Source organism: Sinocyclocheilus rhinocerous, unplaced genomic scaffold (genome assembly GCF_001515625.1).
Source record: "Sinocyclocheilus rhinocerous isolate Xijiao unplaced genomic scaffold, SAMN03320098_v1.1 scaffold499, whole genome shotgun sequence".
NCBI lineage: Eukaryota > Metazoa > Chordata > Actinopteri > Cypriniformes > Cyprinidae > Sinocyclocheilus > Sinocyclocheilus rhinocerous.
Window position 1 is genome coordinate 1,559,505 of NW_015637156.1, and position 23,477 is coordinate 1,582,981.

Consider the following 23,477-nt stretch of genomic DNA (forward strand, 5'->3'; position numbering starts at 1 on the left):
TACAACGAGTGGGAACTGGATTTAAAAAAAGGATTCATAAGCATATGTGTACTATATTTTAAACATTCTGAAGTTGTAGTTTTGCTTGATGAACAGGCTAAAATTTAAGCTGAAATTCACTGAAAAGCTTTGTTTACCACTGTGAACTCAATAACTGGATCAATCATCACGACTCATGAACAAATTATTCAGAATTATTCAAACCATATTAAAACTTCATTCAGATCTTCAAACAGATCTAAAATTATTTATTCATTGGTACTTAGTTTTTCAGTGAATACTCACTTATGTTTTGGCCTGCTCCTTGTAAAGTTATCGTATGATTACAGAAAACTTGGTTTACAGTGCCTTTTTGTCAAGTCCTCATTCAACTTTTGTGTTCCACAAAGGAAAGCAAGTAATTTGGGTTTGGAACAAACAGAAGAAATAAATAATAAACTGAATTTGAAAAAAAAAAAAAGCATCACTTTCCTGCATTGAGCAGACGAGTCGCTGGAAATACAGGAATGTCAGAGTACATAAAGACTGTAATGTTTGATGAAGTAATGGCACAGCAAAAAAGCATGACAGAGCAAAATGAACACATGGACTTCAATGAGACTCATAACTTTATGAGCTCATCAAATCAAACTACCAATAGCATGTCAATGATATGCACAGCTTAGAAAAGCTCAACTAATTAAATAATTGTCTAAAAAATTTAATATTCTTCTTTAACATCAGAATACCTTTTTTAAGTCAATTCTGGTCACTGCATACTAATTACACTTATCTGATATTGCATTCTACTAAATACAACCAGCCATCAGATGTTTTGAGTTTCATAGCGTCTGCAGTGTGACACAGCAGGGTGGGGTCTTAGAGAATAGAAAAGACTGGATGGCTGATGACATCATTAACCCAATGATGTGACTCCTTTACTTCCTCCACAGCCTCCACAAGTTTCTCTGATTTCTATGTATTCCATAAGCACAGTCTATGGTATTTTCCTACCTAAAGGAGAATAAACTGCAGACTTAGGCCAGCTGTAGAATAAATCAATATTTGCATCTCCTGATCAGGATAAGACCTTTCCACAATAAATTACACGCCCATTAACCACAAAATTATCAGTACCAATAGCATTTAGTTCCTCATGTGGTTTGTGATCAGTGATAGACACAACAACCTAGATAATATCCATTTACACTGTTTCAGTAGAGTAGTAGGTTGATATTTTTGATGCAGAATTTAGGTTATGGTTCAGTGTCCAATACGGAGTGCACTATGGGTCTTGGGAGTGACATTTTTTTTTATTAATCAGGATAACAGAGAAAATACCCCTATGCAAATATTGCAATATTCAAGATATGATATTTTAAAATTAATAAATTTAGTAAGAATTAATAAATAAATGTGAAACTACAAAATAGCCAAGGAAGGAAAGCAGAAGAGCAGCATCTAAAACACCACATTCTGCTTAAGCAGATACACAACAGCTTCCATTGTTCAGTAAAAATAGTGGGGGGAAAATGGATAGAACTCCTGAATGCCTGGCAGTTGTGATTGTCCTTGCCTGGCCTGTATACACACACACACACACACACACACTCAGACAACATCCTAAAACAATTAACTCCACACACACGTGGCTACAAAAAATGCATCTATTTCCAGAAAGGAAAGCATTATTGTGACTGACAGATTAAAGTAAAAGTGCTTTGGTGAAGACATGTGTTTGTATACATGTAAAAAGGTGAAAGTGAGTAGACAGCTAAAACATAATAAATAAATTCCATCTCTGCACAGCTTTTCTCTGAAGAGGCCGAGATGAAGCCAGAATTTACCATCCAAACTCTTTCCCTAAAGCACATCAATTCAACCTGTTAACTCTTTGTATAACTATTTGATCTCCAGGTTCAACAAGATTCCTGCACCAGACATGTTGTCTCTATGGTGCAGCACTAAAAGAAAACCATTTAGCAGACATAAAAGGTTTTCTGAAACAAAAGAGAAAGTAGAAGGCCAAAAGCTCATTAAGAGGGAATCTGGGTCTGGATCCAGTGCAGCATTAATCTGAGGCAAATCAGGGGGAAAACAGCAGCATTTGGCTGGTCACTGGACACAGTGAAAACAGCAATAGCTATGATTGCCTTCTATAAATAATCTAATTTTAAACATCAGTAATTTTATCATTTGTTTGTGATTGAGACACCGGGCCAGTAATCTGCTTTGGGTAAAAGCCACTTCAGATTTCTACTTGCCCATCCTACATTTTGACTGGTACACAATATAGATCTTTTATTATTATTTTAAAGGGGTCATATGATGCGATTTCATTTTTTCCTTTCTCTTTAGAGTGTTACAAGCTCTTGGTGCATAAATAGAACTGTATAATTGTTACTTTTATCAATTAATATTAATATATAGTAGTCAACATTTGAAGTGGATCAAAAAAATTCATCAAAGTTGTCCTAAGACAAGAAAGCATTTTGGTTTTAAGTTTTAGGACAACTTTGATGAAAGGTTTTGATCCACTTCAAATGTTGACTAGTGTATACACTTACTTTTCAAAAGTTTGGGGTCTATAAGATTTTTTAAATGTTTTTGAACAAAGTCTCTTTTTCTCATCAGGGCTGCATTTATTTGATCAAAAATACACTGAAGACAGCAAAAATGTGAAAAAAAATATTAAAATTTTAAATATGTTTTCTATTTTATCTATATTCAGTGTCACATGATCCTTTAAAAATCATTCTAATATGCTGATTTGGTGCTCAATAAATTTCTTATTATCAATGTTGAAAATTCTGCTGCTTTGCTATGCTTTTTTGCATAACTTTTTTTTCAGAATTCTTAGATAAATAGAAAGTTCAAAAGAACTTACTTGAAATAGAAATCTTTTGTAACATTAAAAATGTCTTTACTATCACTTTTGATCAATTTAATGTATTTGTGCTAAATAAAACTATTACATTCTTTTAAAAAAGAATATATTTTTAAAGGGTAGTAAACGTAAATCTCAAAAGTACAAGCAGTCCTTCAAGCAGCTTTCACTGCCATTGATATTCCTGACAGGTAGATCACACCCAACACTGCTTTAAGTCTGCCAGGATTGTGTTCAGCAGAAAGTGACCCCTCAGTGAAGTGGGTGAAGTACAGGGGTAGAGGCTGTCAGGCATATTAACTAAGACTCTCTGGACTGTTTGATGGGGTGAGAAGCCTTTGTCTGCTCTGACAATTGAGAAAACATTCACTCTGGTCAAAACAGCTGAAGGCTTTCTGGATACTTAGCAGCTCCATTGAAACACACTCGAGCTACAACAAAGTGATTCATCAGAATAGACACCTTTAGATCACAAATTACTCTGCTTTGGACTGAACACCCTTTTCAGACAGTAGGAGATGGAGAGAAACTAAATAATGAAAAGGAATGTGAACTATATAGCAACAAATAAAGAGTATTAGCTGCCGTTTTTGCAGCTTAAAGGAGTAGTTTGACGTATTTCTTAGTAAATTATATAACATTCAGATCTCAAAACTTTCTCCACAGTAAGTTCCAGTTTTGTTTGTTATGGACTTTCACAAGTTTGTCACTTTCTGACATTGTCAATAATGCTTATAGTCGTCAGAAATGTGGCCAGTCACAATAAGGTAATAAGGAGGAAATGAGTGAGATACTATTATTATTTCTAAATAACAGAAAAACTGATAATAACAGTAAAATGTGGTGAAGTCAGCCACTTACACTTGTATGTAAAAATTTAAAAATGAAATGAAATAGTTAGTTAGATAGATATAGCACTGGCCCAACAGGACAAGTGACAGTTCCATTAAACTGGGCACAAACACTCTACTAACCCAGAGCCAGCAGGCCATCCTTATTCTTGAGACCAGTAAAAGCATCTTCTAAATGATTCTTTCCTTTTAGGTGACTCTAAAATCAATAAAGCATAAATATTCTTTAAAAAGCTTTTTTTTTTTGCTTAAACTCTATTGTGCTAAAGTACTCTTGAGCTAAATAAAATATAAATAAATGAGCTTTAAGAAAAATCCATCTCTTTTAAATCACCAACCATCAAAGTTCAAACTAATAATGAGAACATAACAATTGTGTGCAATTGGGCTGATAATCAAACCAAAAATAGTAGATAATACTCTATTCAAGTTTTTGGCATGTAGTTGACAGGTTTAGCATGGTTCTGGTATTGAGTTATGACTCAGCACATTTGCATTTTGAGCCAATATCTTCCCTAATCCATCAACTGCACTTTTACTAAGCAAATGACAAACCACACAAGCTTACGCTAATGTTCTGACTCAAGTAGACTCTAAATTTAGTTTTGACAGTGCTTTAAAACCACACAACCAAGCGACAGATCAACAAAACATTCAGTTCCTCTTAGCACCAAGACACAAAAACAATCACTAAAATCAGTTTCACACTCAAAACCACCTCTGCCAGTAACCAAACACCACGAGAGGCCTAATCCCAAGGTATTTAGAGCTGGTCAGCTTTCATGCTCCAACAGACAGACCCTTGAATATCAGCACTCAGCATTTTTCAGCCCAAGTCCAACCTGAGGAAGACCCGGGATGCTTTAACTACAAAACTGTCATCGCAACTCTATATAACTCCGTTTATACTGTCACTAACATATTCAAAGTCATGTACGAAATGTGAATGCCTATATACAGCATATAGGCTGTACATACATTTCCTCTTTCAAATGTACTCTGCATCAATTAATATTGAATTATACACAACTATCCAATGAAAACACTCAATGCCATCAAACTTCCTGGTTCTCTTGTCATTACACACACCGTGCACCACAGGCAGCTCTGTAACGGGAACGGGGGGATCCCAGGCCACTGTGCTGCCTGTTACCATGGTGACGCGGCAGTCAGAGCACCGAACATGCCGCATGGCTGACGCAGAATCCTGCTGCTTCCCAGTGCAGGCTCCCAAACACAGCCGGAGTTCAAGCATGAGGGCCCCCGCACAAAAGACCTGGCCCTTCCCTTCATAAATAACACAGCAAAGTTGAGGCAAAGAGGACACAATGGAATTCAGAACTTTGCACACCATTCACACCCTCCTTAAAATCCATTCCTATCCCGTTAAACGGCTCAATTCACAGCGTTTTCTGCTAAGATTCGATCCGCATTGATAAGTACCTTTGAGCGAGGTGATCTCGTGTTGGATGGAGCGGGCTGTGTCCATGTCACTGGATTCTGTCAGGCTGGTTTCCTGGGAGCGTGTGTGTGTGTGTGTGTGTGTGTGAGTGCGCAAGGTCAGTCCAGTAAGATTTCACCAGCCACGCTGCTGCAAGACTTCAGGATTCAGTTGTGTCCTCCTCTCGGCTAAGTCTGCAGTGCTGCTTGCTGACCGTGTGCCTTCTCTGTTTTGATCCCCTCTCTCTCTCTCGCTCACTCACTCCCTCTCTCACACTTGTTCATTCCCTGTTTGCAGGGAAACTGCGATGTGAAAAGTACCCCTCCCTAACTTCCTACTTCTCCCTCTTTCCTCCAGCCCATCCCATCCGCTGTGGGTCCCACGGGATGCCTGAGCCAATCAGAATGTGGGGTAGGTACAAATTGTATCCATTGATGGGACGTTTGAAGGTGGGAGACAGATGCAGATTGTATAAACTAAAAAAGAGAAAGATGTAAAGATGTGAAATGCAAAAGAAAGAGGATGAGAATGTAAAAGGCAAGGATAGAATCTATACAAGAACGCGAAATTGAGAGAAATGCACTCTGGGACCTTGGTCTTCTCTGTCTTTCCCTGTAATTTATCTAACCACTGAATTTTTTTTTTAGCTTGGTGTCTTTAACATGATGCCTGGAAATGCTTTCCATTAAAACTATTTACAACCTGTCAGTTTTTAGCTAAATGCACCCACAGATTCTCTTTTATGACTTATCTAGTCTCCATATTTTCTATCTGATTCTATAATTCAGTATGACGGCAGCATTGTCCAATGAAAACATGCTAAAACTGCACAAAGTGCACATACAAAAGAGTCATTCTCACAAACTTGCTCTTGTGGTCTGGACTTAGCTTCATATTTTTAGCATTTTCCAGTGCAAAATAAAAACTATTAATTCTATCTATGAATACATCCCTTAGATGGATTTTTATAAAAAGCAAAGTGTTAAAAACAAAACACAACAAAATTAAACACAAAACATAATACAAAACACACAAACAAACAAAAAAACAAAACAAAACAAAAACCAGTAATGCACTGAATTCAGAAAATGCTTGTGTATTGTTACTGGCTCCTGAAAGCCTGTGAAAATAAGATCATGCAAATGATTAAATCATTGATTATCTGATCGATCACTGTCTATTACTCATTTATATAATACATGAAGGTCTTGTAAAGCTATTTAAATGTGAGAATGACCGCTCATTAACATATGAAATGCAAATAGCTTCTTGTGTGTTTATGTATGTGCGTCAGCTCAAAATTAAGGTGTGATATTAAAATCATTGTTGACATGTAAACATGCACAAACAGATGAGCTAAGATCTAAAGCTGAGAGTGAGAAAGCTTTCCAAACATTACGTGACACGATCCCAATGATAAAAAAACAACAACAACAATCTCATTACATGCTCTATTTTTCATAATGAATGAATAAAGCAATGGAAAAGCATCACAAACATAGTTTAGCACATCTACAATGACTCAGCAAAGATTGCTATACAGTACTTCCTGCAATTAATGCTTCTGCAAGGAAAAGTCTACTTTATAGTTATGCAGCAACAAACAGACTCACACTAGACACACCAGTGACATCATCATATCACCTAATCTTTTTGCCAAAGCATTATTTGATTTTGTCATCAGACTGTGTTGTTGTAATAACTGATGTGTGTGCACAATCAAAGCCAGGACACAGACTCTTCTCGGGGCTAAAATACACACAAACAGAGCAAAGCCCCACATACACTAGATGACACAGCATTTTGAGAGCAGCCAGGCTGGCCTACTGCTGGAGCTCCTGAGATTAGCATCTCTCCCTCCCTCTCTGACACACTCCGTTAGTGTACCTCTGCCTTTTTTTTTTCTTTTTCCAGTGCCCCTTTTTTGTTCTAATTCTGTCATAGCCACAAGGCAGAGAACAAAGTGAAGTTCAAGGGGTTCAAGCTTGAAATCTGAACTATTTGTTCTAGAGGATATGACATTAAGGGCCTCTTGCCTTCAAAATGTTTCAAACAAGCATTGTTTTTTCATATTTTGACAACATCATGACTGCTATATTCAATATAATAAGTGAATGAGGACTGGAACTGTCAAGTTCCAAAATTACAAAAAGCATCAAAATATTATAAAACGATCAACTTTTGAACTACCATTAAAAGTCTTCTGAAGCCATATGACTGCTTTCAATGAGTAACAGACAGAAATGTAAATTGTTATTCACTGAAAATCTTGAAAATATGAAACCTCCAATCTGTAATAATGCATTACCTATATTTTCCTTTAAAGATATTTATATGCTAAAGATTTCTGTTATGATTGGCCAACCTTTGCAAACTACGTAGCAACACCAGTCAAGTTGCTGAATGCTGAAACATGTTTTTATGTTAATATTCTCATATTTCTGACATCAACAGCATGATCGTTTATGAAGAAGTCATTTTTACTGCTTAGTTTACATGAATAGTCTGGGCATTTTTTATTAAAGCATATCTAGGAACTATGAATGTGTTCAGGAAAATGTATAATGGACAGTTCAGCTCAGTTATGACAAAAATGAATAGTTTCCCTCTGAATTTCAGTCACCGAGTCCTGGCCAGCTGCACTGCATTTGATCTGCTCCAATAGTTAGTTTGCAAAAAGTAAAAAAAGAAGTCTTAGCCAAATCTGTGTTGTACTGCTGGGAAAGAAGCCATTGCTTTGTTGTGATCAATACTGCATTAGAACAGGTGGAGAATAAATATTGCACAGCTCTTTGAAATATATGCTTTGACTTGTCATTCACAACATTGAGCGGTAATATATTTTGTATATTAACTGCAATCCATGGCAACATACTGGTGCTACAGTACTTTCATTTATTGTATATCACTCTGCAGTCCCTCTTTTTCAAAGAAAATTAGAATATTAAAACCGAAGCCCATCTTGAAATTCAAAAGGTTAGTCAAACCGAGAAAATCAAAACATCCCTTGAAAGAACAACAAACCTGTAAGAGAGACAAAGAGCTGGATAAAAGAGAATTTTAAATGTTAGATGGTTCTAACCTAAAAGTAAGATAATAAAATGATTTAAACTGAAATCAATTTCACATCCATGTTCACTACTGTTCAAAAAAGATATATTTTTTTAAGAATTTATGCTCACCAAGTCAATAATTTAAATGTTTTTAATGTATTTTGAAAATGTAATTTATTCCTGTGATGGCAAAGCTGAAATGTCAGCATCATTACTCCAGTCTTTAGTGTCACATGATCCTTCAGAAATCATTCTAATTTGCTGAGAATATATTGTGTGATACCAAATACTGGACAGCTAATTGATGACATTTTTTCCCACTGACTGTGTTGATTTTGATCCCAAAACACTCTGACCCGGGTCTTATTTCTTGTCACCTCACAAAAGCTTGTAGAATTCAGCAACTTGCATGAACCTGTTTACTCTTTCACATGTAGATCAGTCATCCTGTCTCTGTCTCTGACCCATCAGCCCACTTCACACAGCGCAATGGCGTCGCAGGGGACTGTTTGGACCTTCCCCATAGATACATGTCAGACAGCAAACTGTCAACAAACACATAATTTACATCTTTTCAATGCACTCCTCTCTCCTCATCCAGTAGCCAGAGTGTAGTGTGAGGTTTTATTTAAACATGTATTCTATCGATCTGTCTGTCCGTCTGTCTGTCTATCTATCTATCTAAAGAGTAAAGCAAAATAAAAGGACACTTGAGAGACCTTGATTTCGAGCTTCTCTTCAAGGTTTACACTGTTTACTAAGCAGGACCTTGGTCAACCTGATAACTAGCAAGCTGATTATTTGAATCCTGTCTCTAATGTTTATCTAAGGGAATTCTTTTTGTTATACATTTTAAACGAATTTCTCAATAATACAGCCCTAAGTACCGAAAAGATGCGTTCTGTGCTCACTGATTAAAATGTATTTCCCAATAAGTTATTGAGCCATCAGTCAAGACGTATAAACACAAAAGCCAAACATTCATTTAAACCTCATAAGTCAACTTTCACTGGTTAATTATGTGCTGACAGTTGACAAATACCAGCACAACGCCTTCCGAGAATCCCGTCAAACTTCTGTTCAACCTTTCATGAAACTCACTGCAAAATTTCATCTTATTTGTGAGTCAGCCAGTCTTTGTCAAGATAACATTGTGAGATCTTCTGCTGATTCATATATCTAGTGTGACTATAACAAGAAAACTGGCTTGTTACCAGATAATTGCAAATGTATTAGTTCGTAGTCATTTTTACTTGTCACACAAAGAATGAGCAACTTGTTTTTAACAATTCATTTATATATTTGCTAGAAATATTTGTATTTTTCATTAAATATGTTTTATCAACAAACATTTTAATTAAATTTTTTTATTATTTACAATTTATTTTTGTTCAGTACTTTTCCCCTAATAATATGCAACAAACAAAATAAATAAATAAATAAATAAATATTTGGTTTAGGATTTTTTTAACAAAAACAAACAAATAAAAACAGACATATAAACAGAAAAACAAACAAATAAATAAACAAATAGGCAATGTGCAATAGGCAACTTTTCTAAAGTTATGTGTCAATAGTGGATTTGCGTGCAGTCTCTAAAAATCCTGAACAGTACCCTGTACCCTGCCAACAGGCCTAATGAACACACATAGCATTCATGACAAACTGATACAGCACTCCTGGAATCAGACTGGCCTAGCGTGCCACTGATCAAAGCTAAAACTGCTGCTCCACATGCTTGCGCCTTAGAAAATAAAGTAGTCTGAGTCAAGACAAGTCAATTTTGTTAGTAGTTTCCACAATACACACTGTTTCAAAGCAGCTTCACAAAAATGTATGTTGTTAATGTTTGTAATACCTAAATAACTAATTATCCACACATTTTGCAGTTTAGAGCTAGGTGATGGGATAAACTGATGTTTTATTGAGGATTGGTAAATACCATCTGACACACTCATGTATTGCATACAAATAGACTTAACCTTCTCTTGCATAGACATCATCTTAGTCATCTTCCTTGGGTTTGTCTGGACAACATAAACAGGAAAACTATAATCTACTATACAATGACTAAACATTTCATGACTCAACACAATGAAGTGACTGAGATGTTTCTACAGCTCCCAGGTTTCTTGGTTCAAGTTTATGTGCAGCATTAGCAGGCGGATAGGGAGTTTGTTGCAGACAGCCCTGGTATCCCAGTGACAGAAATTCCACACCAACAGAGCAAATATTTAACCTACTGACAACAAGTCCCAGACAGATAGCACATTCATTTTTCCTCAAGTGTGAGTAATCAATCATGATCATCAATCATTAGCTGAAATGATCAAAAACAGGGGTTCCTGTCCAGGCTGCAAAAAGTGGGGAAAATAAGAGGGTATGCAGAACAAACAAGCCAAGTTTCCAAAACACGCAGATTAGATCAAGCCACGGCCGTAAGCACCACAGAATTTAAGGAGGACCATGACAATATATATCTTAGAAGACACATTAGGAATTTAAAAAGAATCATAAAGATACCAAAAACTCAAAGATAGTCCAAAATCATTCACATCTACACATCTAAAACATAAGGTGCCTCCTGCAGACGTGTGGGAAATCCTTTAGAGGTGAAGAAACGATTCTCTGGTTACAAATACGAACTACAAAGCGAAAGCGTGTCCATCCCATGTGTGAAAGCTTTGCACATTTTTTGGACAAAAGCTTTGGACATTTGCACATTTACAATCTGTTCTTATCTTTTTATTTATTTATTTTTATCAGCAACTGCACCATATATCATATTTTTGCTCAGTTTGGGCCTCTGAATAAAATGTATGTTTTTTTCTCCTCGAGTGTAAGCTCCATATTCTGTTATAATATATTAGCAAAAAAGTCTGATCTATTAAATAAATAAATGGATTTCTCTAGCTATTATCTCATATATATTCACCAAGGAATTCACCAAGAATGAACTGCATCTGCCGATAGTTTATTTGTGCATTGTGTCTGCACTGTTTTAGCACCTCATTTAGTAAAGGAATCATGCTAATTAAGTAACATGACCAATAATGCACTTTTAACAGCTCAATTCTCCATCATGCGCCTACAGAAAAACACAAAATCCACAACGTAAAAACATTTCTTGCAACCTACTTCTTTCCATCCTCTCTCTCTCTCTTCAAAAAACACATTTTCACAGTGTATTAAAAATATTCCCTTTCTATTCCAGTTCGGAACACCGTAACTTCCATTGCCCAAACTTTCCCTCTTAAGATGTGCATTCAGGCCTCGGAAAGGAAAAACTTTCACTGCACTCCCACATGCTACTTTTCATTTTCCACTTTCAGTTACTGGCTGCTCCGATGTCAATACTCAATGTAATGCTAACATTTGTCGATCATGCAATTTAACTGCTGTTATGGGACTTAAACTGACCCAAAAAAGGACGATATTATGAACTCATTTGTTTCTGTTTTTGTCAATACAATGCAAGTCAATGGGGCCCAAAACACTGGACCCTATTGACATTCATCTTACAGACATTTTTCAAAATATGCAAAAAAAAAAATGTAGGTTTGGAATGCCATTTTAAGTGAACTATCCCTTTAAGTTAAAAAGCTCTGTTGCAAAACTATGCATTCAAGAAACCATAACAAAACTAGTTTAACAATGCATTAGGAAATTTCAATAAAGAACCTATAACATGTTATACGCTGTTATTCTATGTAAACAGACTGTGATATTATCATTCACATTCAAAGAGGGTGACTCTGTACCCCAGCCTGGCTTTTCTAAATATAAAGAGCTGACTTTCCCAAGATGATCCATGTATTTCACACAGGAATGCTTAATGACAAGAATCATTATCACATTACAAAAAGTAATCCCTCAATACTCACTGGCTGTGCCATCATTAGGAGTTTCATTTGAGTCATGAGCTTTACTCATGGGTGTATTTATGTTCAAGTGGGTGTGTCTCAGGACATACTTCCAGGAAACTGCATGCAAGAAATACTGTACAGATACACATCAAATACTGTTCAACGTGTGACCAGCATCAGTTCAAATCCAAATCTGTGTTATGAATAAGTGAACATACACTTGTCTTGTGCATACTCACAGATGTCTGTACATTCATGACTATGTGTAAGCTTTTAGAGACACTATTTTAGAATGTAAGATCATGTTGCATAAACCTGATCCTGGCTGAGGGAATAGAAGGGATAGAGCTGCTCCATATGTGGACGATCTAAAGGTAGCTCAATTAAAGCAAGGAAGTTATTCAGATCAAAACCATGTGTTTGGCCAGTTATGAACACAGACGAACTTTGCCAAAGACACACCAGTTGCTGTTTACCTTATTTCACATGATTACCCTATGTGATCCTCTTTAATACACTGAAATCTCACATTTAAACTGAAATGATGAGGTTTTGTTATGTTGGTCCTCTCCCTATACAAAAATAAACAGACTACAGTTGAAACTGCAGTGGCCCCAAAAAGTATTTGGACTTTTTTCACTTCATTAGCAATAAAACAAAATCAAGTGACATCTGAAGAAAAAAATAAATAAATAGTTTTTAGATTTCCTCTTCTCTTTCTTTCTTTCTTTTCCTTTTTTTTTTCAATCAACTGATCCCAATGTGATTTTTGACAAATGCCTATTTCATCTTCATTTAAAAAAAAACAAAAAACAAAAAAAACGTATCTTTATTTTAATCTTAATTTTGAACAGCATAGGGGTCAGTAAGATTTTTTTTTAAAGAAATTGATACTTTTATTCAACAAGGATGCAAGAAACCGATTTGACTGTCCGAGTAAAGACTTTCATATTATTAAAAAAATTATGTATTTCATATAAATGCTGAACTTTCTATTCATCAAAGAATCCTGAAAAAAACGCATTACAGTTTCCACAAAAATATTAAACAGCACAACTGTTTTTAACCTTGAAAAAAAAAAAAAAAAAATTGAGCACCACATTAACATATTAGAATAATTTCTGAAGAATCATGTGACTGCTGAAAATTCAGCTTTGCCATTGCAGGAATAAATTACATTTTAATATATTAAGAAAGAAAACAGTTACTTTAATTTAAAATAAAATTGTACAATATTACTGTTTTTACTGCATTTATGAACAAATAAATGCAGCTTTGGTGAGCAAAAGAGACCTCTTGTGAAAATTCTTACCCCTACATTTTAAAGGGTAGAATATGCATTGTTTTATCATTTTTAACCTAACATTAACAAACTCCTTAATTGAAATGATTTGCTTCGGAAAAAAATGCCACTTGGCCAAATGCTTTTTGGGCAACTGCATCCAAGTTGTTTAAAACAAACAAGGCAAGTATTTGGGTTTATAAGTCACTTCCTTTTTCTTTACTTTGCTAATGTACTTCAGGAATTCCAAGAAGGCTTTAGAGGGGGCCTTGCCATGGTGATATCAGGTAAATCACAAAGGGTCAAAGGTTAAATCATTCAGTGTGAGTGTCCATACCAACTCAAGATGTGGCCAACCTAAAATTTAACAGCACTTTGCATCTTTAAAAGCTGCTCCTCCCTGAACACAAGGTCACACCGGGTCAGCAGCAGCCGTAAGAAAGTTGTCTATGGGACCTTGTGTTTGGTTAAGGTTAAAGGATGCACTCCGCTGATCAAACACAGGCTCCCTTACCTGGTTACCATACAACCTCACAATCAGGCAGCTCAACAAGCATTCCCTACTAGGGTCAAAAGTCAGTTTCTAGTTCGGAGACAGATGTGGTAAGGAAGGTGTGAGCTGAATGTGATGTCATACCAGCCACGAAACCCGATCCTGCATCTGAAGAGAGCTGTGAATGTTTCATTTAAAAGAAACCTAAACATAGGACAGGTTTCATTCCAGTTAAAATTAGTTCATGCATCTTATTTAAGAGACATATGTGAAGAGTATCATGTTCAGATGTTACAAACAGAAATGACACCAAAATATCCGCTGCGCTGCATTTCTATCCATCAGTACTAAACTGGTTCCTATAGGGAACAAACCAATTTTAAAACACACACACACCAGAAGATCAATAATCTGGCACAAATGATCTTAAAATGGAGGAAATATTAATGTTACAGATTTGGCTTGATGTAATTTGATCAATTATCCACCCTAATTCAATCTGTGTATTTCTTAATCTTCTCTAAATCTGCCTCTTATAAGCAGGTGTCACAAAAATCAAAAGCAACACAAAAGGGAAAACTGGTCAGTCTCAGTGGGTCATGGAAAACTCAAACTGGTGCCAAAGAGAGAGATTTTGGAATTTGCCACCACTTCAAAATACCTCAATAGGAAGACACAAAACATTTTACACACTCAGATCATAAAGGGTTTTTTAACAGGTTTGATATTATTAGATAGGCCTTGTGCAATCCATCTAGCATTCAGGATTCAAAGAAAGAGTGCAACCTGACCTCTTGGCAGTAAATGTAGGTAACCTGTGTAAAGTGCGCTGACACTTGAAAGAAAATGACCTGTAACTGGAAATAATTGCTAGAATGCATAAAATTTTCAGGAAAGAAGTTCCTTTTGTGCAAAATAAAATTATCTCCAACATTAGGTTTTGCGTCATATACCTATAGAGCAGTGGTCACCAACCTTTTTAGGCCCAAGATCCCTGAACTCGGGCTTTATGAAAGACAAGATCTATCTATTGAAGAATTGATCGAAAAAGACATCCCAGATTGTACTTCAAATTTGAGGCATTCAAAGGTTATTTATTTAGGTTATTTATTTATTTGCTACATAAAACATCTGCCCCGAAACAAAAACAGCAGGTCTGAATGAGACGCACGCTCTGACAGCAGGTGGGGCTTATGAACAGGGTTGCCAGGTTTTCGCAATAAAACTAGTCCAATTGCGTTTCCAGGGGGTCGAGGTAAAATCATAGACTGTATAAAAACATGGACGTGGTGTCCGTGATGTCACCGGTAGGTTCCTGAAGAGGTTTTTGAAGCCTAAAGTGGGCAGAGCCTGCCGTCGCCATCTTGGCAGCGCGTCATCGCGCGTCACTCCCGGATAATAGAAAATGGGCAAAAAGGCGGGAGCTGGTTGCTGAAGCCACGCCCACCTAGCTCGACGGTGGTGACAGCAGAGGCAATCCACCTGTCACTCAAGTGGCCACGCCCTTAATTATGCAGAACTTTAAGGCTTAATATAATTTAAACGGATGACTTATAAAAAAATTCACCCCCCCTCACAGTTGTCATGAAGGGCAAAATTAGCTATATAAACCAAAATAATTTTTTGAACCAGGCTGTAAACATGTTTTTTTCTGCTGTAAAGTTAGGCATTTTAACATGGGGAGTCTATGGGATTGACTCCCTTTTGCAGCCAGCCTCTAGCGGCCAGTTGACGAATTACAGTTTAAGTCACTTCCTTGTTGGCATCACGAGAGAGAGAGGGAGGTTGCCGCTTGGGTAAAATACACGTTTTTCGGCGGGGATCTTCCAGTAAAATTCGCATTCCAGGGGCTAAATATCACGTTATTGGGGTCGCTTCAACCCGCGGACATGAACAACAACCCGCGGCAACAGTGTTAAAGTAACGTTAGCCCAATTCCGCGGGAAAACCGCAGACTTGGCAACACTGCTTATGTACCGACCGCAATAGCGTTTCCTTGTTTACCGCTGTAAACAAAGCAGAGCCGCGCTTTATACGGAGAAGAAAATGCCATTGCCATCGAAACTTTTCTCAAGACAGTTCCCTTCAGTGATACATTAATATAGCCCCAGAAATGTAATGCATTTTTGTACTTATTTTACTGTTATTTTCGGGATCTACTGGGACAGTGATAAAGATCTACCAGTCGATCGCGATCGACGGGTTGGCGACCACTGCTATAGAGGATTCATTCAGACTCAGTATTCCCCCGATATTCAGACTTATGCTGGCCATCTGGGTCCAGTTCTCCTCTACAGTAATAAACTGGGGCGATATTTATAGATCTCTCTTCAGGACACAGTCCTGCAGACATGGGGCAGAAGTGGGATTATGGGAGAGGATGGTTACACACTTAAGAACATGAGCCATGCAAGGCATTCAGTCTGCTTTTTAATATGCATTGTGAAAAGGGCTTCACAAATAAATTCAATAAAGAAAAAAAAGAGAGTAAAATAGTGGCTATTATTACAATTTAAAATAACAGTTTTACATTTTAATATACTTTAAAATGTCATTTATTCCTGTGATGACAAAGCTGAATTGTTATTGTCTTCAGTGTCACATGACACTATTGATTTAATGCATCCTAGCTTAATAATAGTATTAATTTATTTTAAAAAAATCTTTATGACCCTAAACTTTTTAATGCTAAAGAATATACTAATGCTTTCCAGAGTCTGCTTGGATCATTCCTGTTCACAACTTGATATTGCATGCCTTATATGTAAATATCGGGGTGAATATTAAAAGATCAATTTAATGAAACTGCAATAAATTAGTCATCATATCTGCACAAATGGGGTGATGCATTCTCCACAAATAAATGATTAACACTCAGTAAACTTGTCTCATAAAGCATGTTGTTTGTAGACAGTCCCTTACTGGACGATTGAAGACCCTGACACACCAGGTGGGTTGAAGACGTCTGAATTAAATCTGAATTAAACGGACCCGTCAGCATGTGTTTTAACAGAAACAGCTGTAGAACTCATGCCAATCCAGAGTTTCAGAGCAACTAGTGCCTCTAGGTTTAGTCTTTTGCAACTCTGCAGTCAGATGCATCTGTGTCAATCAATATGGAACTATAACCCAACACCAATAACGGAGCTACAGCCCCCTCTTCTCCAGACGCACACAATCACAGTCGCACATATGGTGCATTCACACACGGACAGTGACAGCCGCGGCTCGAGTACCTTTATACTTCTCCCTGACGTTTTCGTAGGCTTGCACAAACTCCTGCTCGTCTACTTGAGCAGTCACGCTGGCTGGATCATACATGGACATGGCCGTGGAGTGAGGTCAGGTCAATCTCTCGTCTGTTTTCCCTTCTTCTCTTACTTTGAGTCCCTCTTCGGACGTGCCTTCCTGACGACTGGTCTGTCAGAACAGACTGGTGTGTTTGTACAGTCTCACTCTCTCCAGGCTGTGTGTGTGTGTGTGTGTATGAGTAAGTGTGTGAGTGAGTATTCCCCCACAGTTCTGGCTCTCGTTCCAGACCACCAGTACCACTCCCCTCCTCAAGCTTGAGAAATACCAACACACATACAACACGGTCCCACCTCTTAAAGGCATACATGCAACACACATGGACACACACGAGCAACAGGCTGCTTTCTAAGGACTTCAGATCAAGTACAATGAAGCATTATGAAGCCGGCCAAAAATATAGATCAGCATGAAAGGAAAGGCATTAAGGAAGTATGTAGTGTGGGCTAATATTGGCTGTGACATGAGGGCTAAATCTCAGCAGGACTTTGACACTCTCACATACATTCAGACTTAATAACAACAATGTGTGAACAAACATACACAAACCCTGGCATCTACATGAGAATAACATTACGCTTAAAGGGACAGTCCACCCAAAAATGAAAATTCTGTCAATTTACTCAACCTCAAGTCGTTTGAAACCTGTATGACTTTATTTCTTCTGTGTAACATAAAAAAGTAAAACATTTGTACAATAAACAAGAAAAATACTTCAAATAATGTGGACCAGTAAGATACCATCCAAAACACCCCAAAATCACCAAACAACAATCCTAGAAACCATTTGGTAACAACCCAGAACACCTTTGATACCCCTTAGCAATGTCCTAGAAACCACCCAAAACAGCAAATAAACCATCCTAGAAACTAGGGGTGAAACGGTTTAACTTACTCATGGTTCGGTTTGTATCACGGTTTTAGAGTCACGGTTTCGGTATGGTTCGGTATGTGCTATGTTTAGGCAAAAACTATACTGTCAAATAAAAATAAAGAAAATAAGAATATGGGCAGGCTTGAGAACAGCGCGGCCGGCGGATTCAACGAAGGAGCGTCTGGCGGGCATGTGGCAACCACATGTGATGACCCCGGGCTGGACTCCGCTTCGTCCACGGTGAAAGCTTTCTTTGTTGTTGATGTTTGATTGATATTAAGAAAGTGCTGTCACTTTAAGAGATTGCACTGATCCAGTGCACTGATACAGTACGTTCAGCCGGCTATGTGTGCTATGAAACTTACCAAGACGGGCATTTTGACAATTTTTGTGTGAATTTGTCAATTTAAACGCAATACTTCAGAGAGAGCTTAATATTTGCGCGCGTTCTGAGGCGTGGGTTTGCGCGCTTCGGATGAGCGCACGCACAAATCTTCTCACTGCGCGCGCGAGCTCGTGTTCTCTGGCTCTTAAATGTTTAAACTGGCAAAGCTTAAATGAGTTTAGCTTAAACACAGATATCAACGTGTGCTGTTCAGGTCTCACCTGTGCGCATTCTGGCTTCCCAATAAATTACAACAACAGAAATGAAAAAAAAACGTGGACAAACCATTCACTCTTGTTCAATGTGAATGGTTTGTCCACTTTTTTTTTTTTCCCCATCGCTGTTGTTGTAATGTATTGGGAAGCCAGAATGCGCATCCATCAACAGAAGCATATATTAGCCGAACACTGTTTGTTTTACGTGTTATTTATAGCAAACCATATTACAGATGCGTTGTCAGATTTAAGTTGAACCACGGTCCTAGCGCGTGCCGAACCGATTTTTTTCCACGAACCGTTCCACCCCTACTAGAAACCAACTATTGGTCATTCAGCATACCCTAAAGTCTAGCAAGTAGCGTTGTCACGATACCAACATTTTAGTTCATATATTAAAACAGCATGCAGTCTTCAAATATTTATAAGTAAACATTGTTTACAAAGATGAAAATATAAAACAAAGACCAAAGAAGCACAAGATATTGCTTAGAACAAATGGAAGGCCTATTAGTTTGAATTTACACTCTAAGACTGAATACACAGATCTATTTTTTGTCCTGTCCTTTGCAATCATTATCACTACAGTATGTTTTCTGCAGTGTGTACTAAGCAGCAAGAATTTATTCAGATTGTGAATATTGTTTGTTATATACCTAAAGTGAGCAAAAAGTGTTCCCTGTATAATCTTCTGTTTAGCGCAAGCTCACAGAGTTCTGCACTCTCGCAAAAAAATCCAGTTAGATTAAAAAAAGCTATCTACAATCCACAGTGAATCTCTTACTTGCATCATATCTACACCTTTGTTATAATGAAAGAATTCATAAGCGCTGAACAAAAAACTCTGGCGTTTTGAGTTGGCTTTGATGATTGGCTTAAATGTTAAAAAAACGCTTAAAGGGATCGCTCACCCAAAAATAAATTCTGTCAGGGTCAGAAAGCTCTCGGATTTCATCAAAAATATCTTAATTTGTGTTCCGATGATGAACGAAGGTCTTACGAGTTTGGAACGACATGAGGGTGAGTAATTAATAAATTTTTCATTTTTGGGTGAAGTAACCCTTTAAGCGCTTCACAGAGTACACAGGACAGTTTGAAAACTTCAGCCTATCAGCAGGTAAATTAACCCGGTTCTCTGTAAGACCGGCCTTTGTAACAAGGGTGGTATTGTTACTTTTTTTTTTAAGTTTAAGTAATGACTTGGTACCAAATTACTGGTACTTTGGACTACTAGCAACTACACACAATGCTATAGAGAACACTTGGCAAGATTACCCTAGAAACTACTTAGCAATACCCTAGTAACCACCTTAAACATCCTAAAAACCACCAAGCAACCACCCATAACACCCTATAAACAACCAGCAATGCCCTAGCTACCACCCAGAACATTCTAGCACTGTTGCAGCAAATTTAGTCAAATCTAGTTCTAAAACCTAAATTAAACCTAGAAAAAAATGTTAAACAGACCAGATTGTGGCAGCAGTGTGACAAAGTAATAACACTTAATACAGAAGCTGCCAATAACAGTACAATATACACAGACTTCCTGATAGGAAACCACTAACAGAATGGAGACCAAACCAGTTAGGTGTGTGTGTGTGTTTTGAGAGAGTGACAGTGATTAAATAAGTAGAGAGAACGAGTGGGAAGGGGAGAGGGAAATAAAGCCCATTTGTATGAAGTATGTCCTGCAGCCTATCTCAGGAGGAAATGGAAAAGCTTCCTGAGATGAAGATTGGGTTAGAAGAAGTGAACTTTTATCACTTGAAAAAGCAATTAGCTTTTAAAGAATGAAGTGGGTGCGAGACACAATTCTGCTGCTCCTTGGCCCCTTCCTAAAAATTACGTCAAGCTGGTAGCAGCTATGTTTGATGCTTCACAGCCATCTTAAAAAAAAAACACAGTCTCAAGGGGGCAAACCCCACCCCTTACCATAAGAAATCCCCTACACCAGATGTGCCCTCATTACGAGCATTCCCGAGGTGGCCACGATCCATCAACCCGTCAGCTCTTTTCCAAAACCCTGAATAATGCTTGTCAGTATTTGACATTTTTAATGTCACTAAGAAACTCTTTCTCAAACTACTGCAAATATTTTAGCTTCAGGAGCCATAAAATGTCAAAATAAATACCGCTGACTGTGCACACGCTTATATAAGAGAAGGGAGTATATTTCTGTAAAAATACATAAATCCTGATCAAATCTCCCTTGCTGTTTTGGAAATGACATGTAATAAAATCTTGAGAAATAATTTTAATCATGCCTGTTATGTGCTCTGAACACCTTTGCCAAATGTGGAATAAAAACAGAAAGTGCACAATTAATCTGGGAACTGGATATGCCCTCAAATATGTAAAATGGATTATGCTCAAATCATATTTTAACAGCTAGTTCGTCAAAACTAGATTTTTACATGTGCCGAAGAAAATACCTCACTGCTATGCTGCTAGTGTGTTGTGGCTTCGGCAGGATGCTGCTATGTGGTTGAATTGTTTTTAGCGTGTTGCTAAGGTAGTTTGGGTTGTTGCTCAGTGGAGTGAGTTAAAAGAACCAACACGTGTCTATTTTCATCATGAGATCCAAAGTATAGCAGCATTTCTACACTGACAGATAGCTTTTCATCTCCACTTCATAATCAGATAATCAATAATGACACTAATGTCTCAAGTTTCTACATTACAGCAGCAGGACAGATGTCTTTTTGGCCTAAGGAGCTTTTAATCTTGGTCTACGTGATAAGTATCACTCAAACTCACTCTAAACTACTGCACTTTAAGGGAAAAACAATGTTTGCTGGAAATCCTGTTTGAGCATAAGTGTTCAATCTAAAACACATTTCTCAGGTATTTTTGTTTGAACTACTGACACCATGTGGTGGCAGTAGGACTAACATTTGAGGGATTTATAAAATCTTGAAAATATTTGGCATTGGAATGAATGATCTGCCACCATCTTCTTTACTGGCTGTCATTGTCTAACAAGAGAAAAGGCAGCATTACACTTGTATCAATGCACTTAACCTTGACTATAGCTCATTAGCCAAAATCAGTATATTGATCAAAATGTAAACTATTAGTCTCCATTGATTTACCTCAGATCTGCTTCTGAGCTATGGCACTAGGGGTGCAACGGTTCCCGGCAAAAAAAAATAGAACCGTACGGTTTTCTTCACACACGGTTCGACATGCACTAGGACCGCGGTTCAACTTAATTCTGACAATGCATCTGTAATATGGTTTGTTAGAGTTCGGCTAATGCATGTTTCTGTTGATGGATACAAATTCTGGCTTCCCAATACATTACAACAAGAGCGATGAGAGAAAAAAATAATACGTGCACAAACCAGTCACTCTTTGTTCAATGCCAGTGCTTTATGCTGGAATAACTGTCATTTATGCCGTCATCACGTGTTGATAGCGCAGGTGAGACCAGAACAGCACACGTTGCTATCTGTGTTTAAACTAAACTCATTTAAGCCTTGCCAGTTTAAATATTAAAGAGCCAGAAGACGTGAACTAGCGCGCGCAGTGAGAAGATCTGTGTGTGCCAAGCGGCAACCTCCCCCTCTCTCTCGTGAAGCCAACAAGGAAGTGACTTAAACTGTAATTCATCAACTGGCCGCTAGAGGCTGGCTGCAAAAGGGAGTCAATCCCATAGACTCCCCATGTTAAAATGCCCAACTTTACAGCAGAAAAAAACACGTTTACAGCCTGGTTCAAAAAATGATTTTGGTCTATATAGCTAATTTTGCCCTTCATGACAACTGTGAGGGGGGTGAATTTTTTTTATAACTCATCCGTTTAAATTATATTAAGCCTTAAAGTTCTGCATAATTAAGGGCGTGGCCACTTGAGTGACAGGTGGATTGTCGCTGCTGTCACCACCATCGAGCTAGGTGGGCGTGGTTTCAGCAACCTGCTCCCGCCTCTTTGCCCATTTTCGATTATCCGGGAGTGATGCGCGGTGACGCGCTACCACTTTTGAGCTTCAAAAATGCTCCTCGGAAATCTACGGGTGACATCACTGACACTACGTCCATGTTTTTATACAGTCTATGGTGTGTGCTCTCATCCGAAGCACGTGAACCCGCGTCTCAGAACGCGCGCAAATATTAAGCTCTCTTTGAAGTATTGTGTTTGAATGGACAAATTCACACAAACATTATGTCAAAATGCCCATCTTGGTGAGTATCCTAGCAGACATAGTCGGCTGAACAAACAGTATCAGTGCATTCTCTTAAAGCGACAGCACTTTCTTAAAGTTTTTTCCTTAAACATAGCACATACCGAACCGTACCGAAACCGTGACTAAGTTAAACCGTTGCACCCCTATATGGCACATTGTCACTATGAATTGTAAAAATAATGGTAAGAATTTAAGGTCATACAGATGCTTGACTATCTATTCTAAACTATCGGTAAATAATTCACTGGATTTTTTGAGGTCCGGAGGCATGTGGAATCAACTTTATGCTATTTATAGTTAATCATGAATAATTGATTCATCCTGGTGTGGTCTCTAAAGGTTACAGATTTTCCCAAAAACTTTCTGGAGCCAACAATATGAAAGTTTTCAGGACTAAACTAAACAAAAACTGCATGACAGCCGACGCATTGCAGGATGTCACATTGTAATATATTTGCATGTGTTGATTAAATTCTTTATTAACGACATAAATGCCAAATGCAATCGAACTGCAGATCTTCTACATGTCAGTAGTTCCTGTGAGGAGTAACCGATAATCAGTTTGTGCTATTCAGCGATGGCACAGAGGAAAGACTGGACGTGTTAAAGTTCAGATGCTGAATTCCTTCCCTCAACACCTCATAAGGATTACT

At 37.6% G+C, this 23,477-nt stretch overlaps 1 protein-coding gene across 3 annotated transcripts in view; it reads right to left on the reverse strand.

The window, feature by feature from the left end:
• Nucleotides 1–23,477, reverse strand: part of LOC107748698 (plectin-like) — a 102,651-nt gene that overhangs the window by 65,767 nt on the left and 13,407 nt on the right. The window contains exon 1 of one of the 3 annotated variants that reach the window (XM_016563638.1): nt 5,161–5,430. The exons of the other annotated variants lie outside the window; for them this stretch is intronic. Within the exon in view, the coding sequence (XP_016419124.1) occupies nt 5,161–5,206 (46 nt within the window). The 5' untranslated portion in view covers nt 5,207–5,430. Of the gene's footprint in view, nt 1–5,160; nt 5,431–23,477 lie in introns of those variants that run through there. 3 annotated transcript variants of the gene reach the window in all.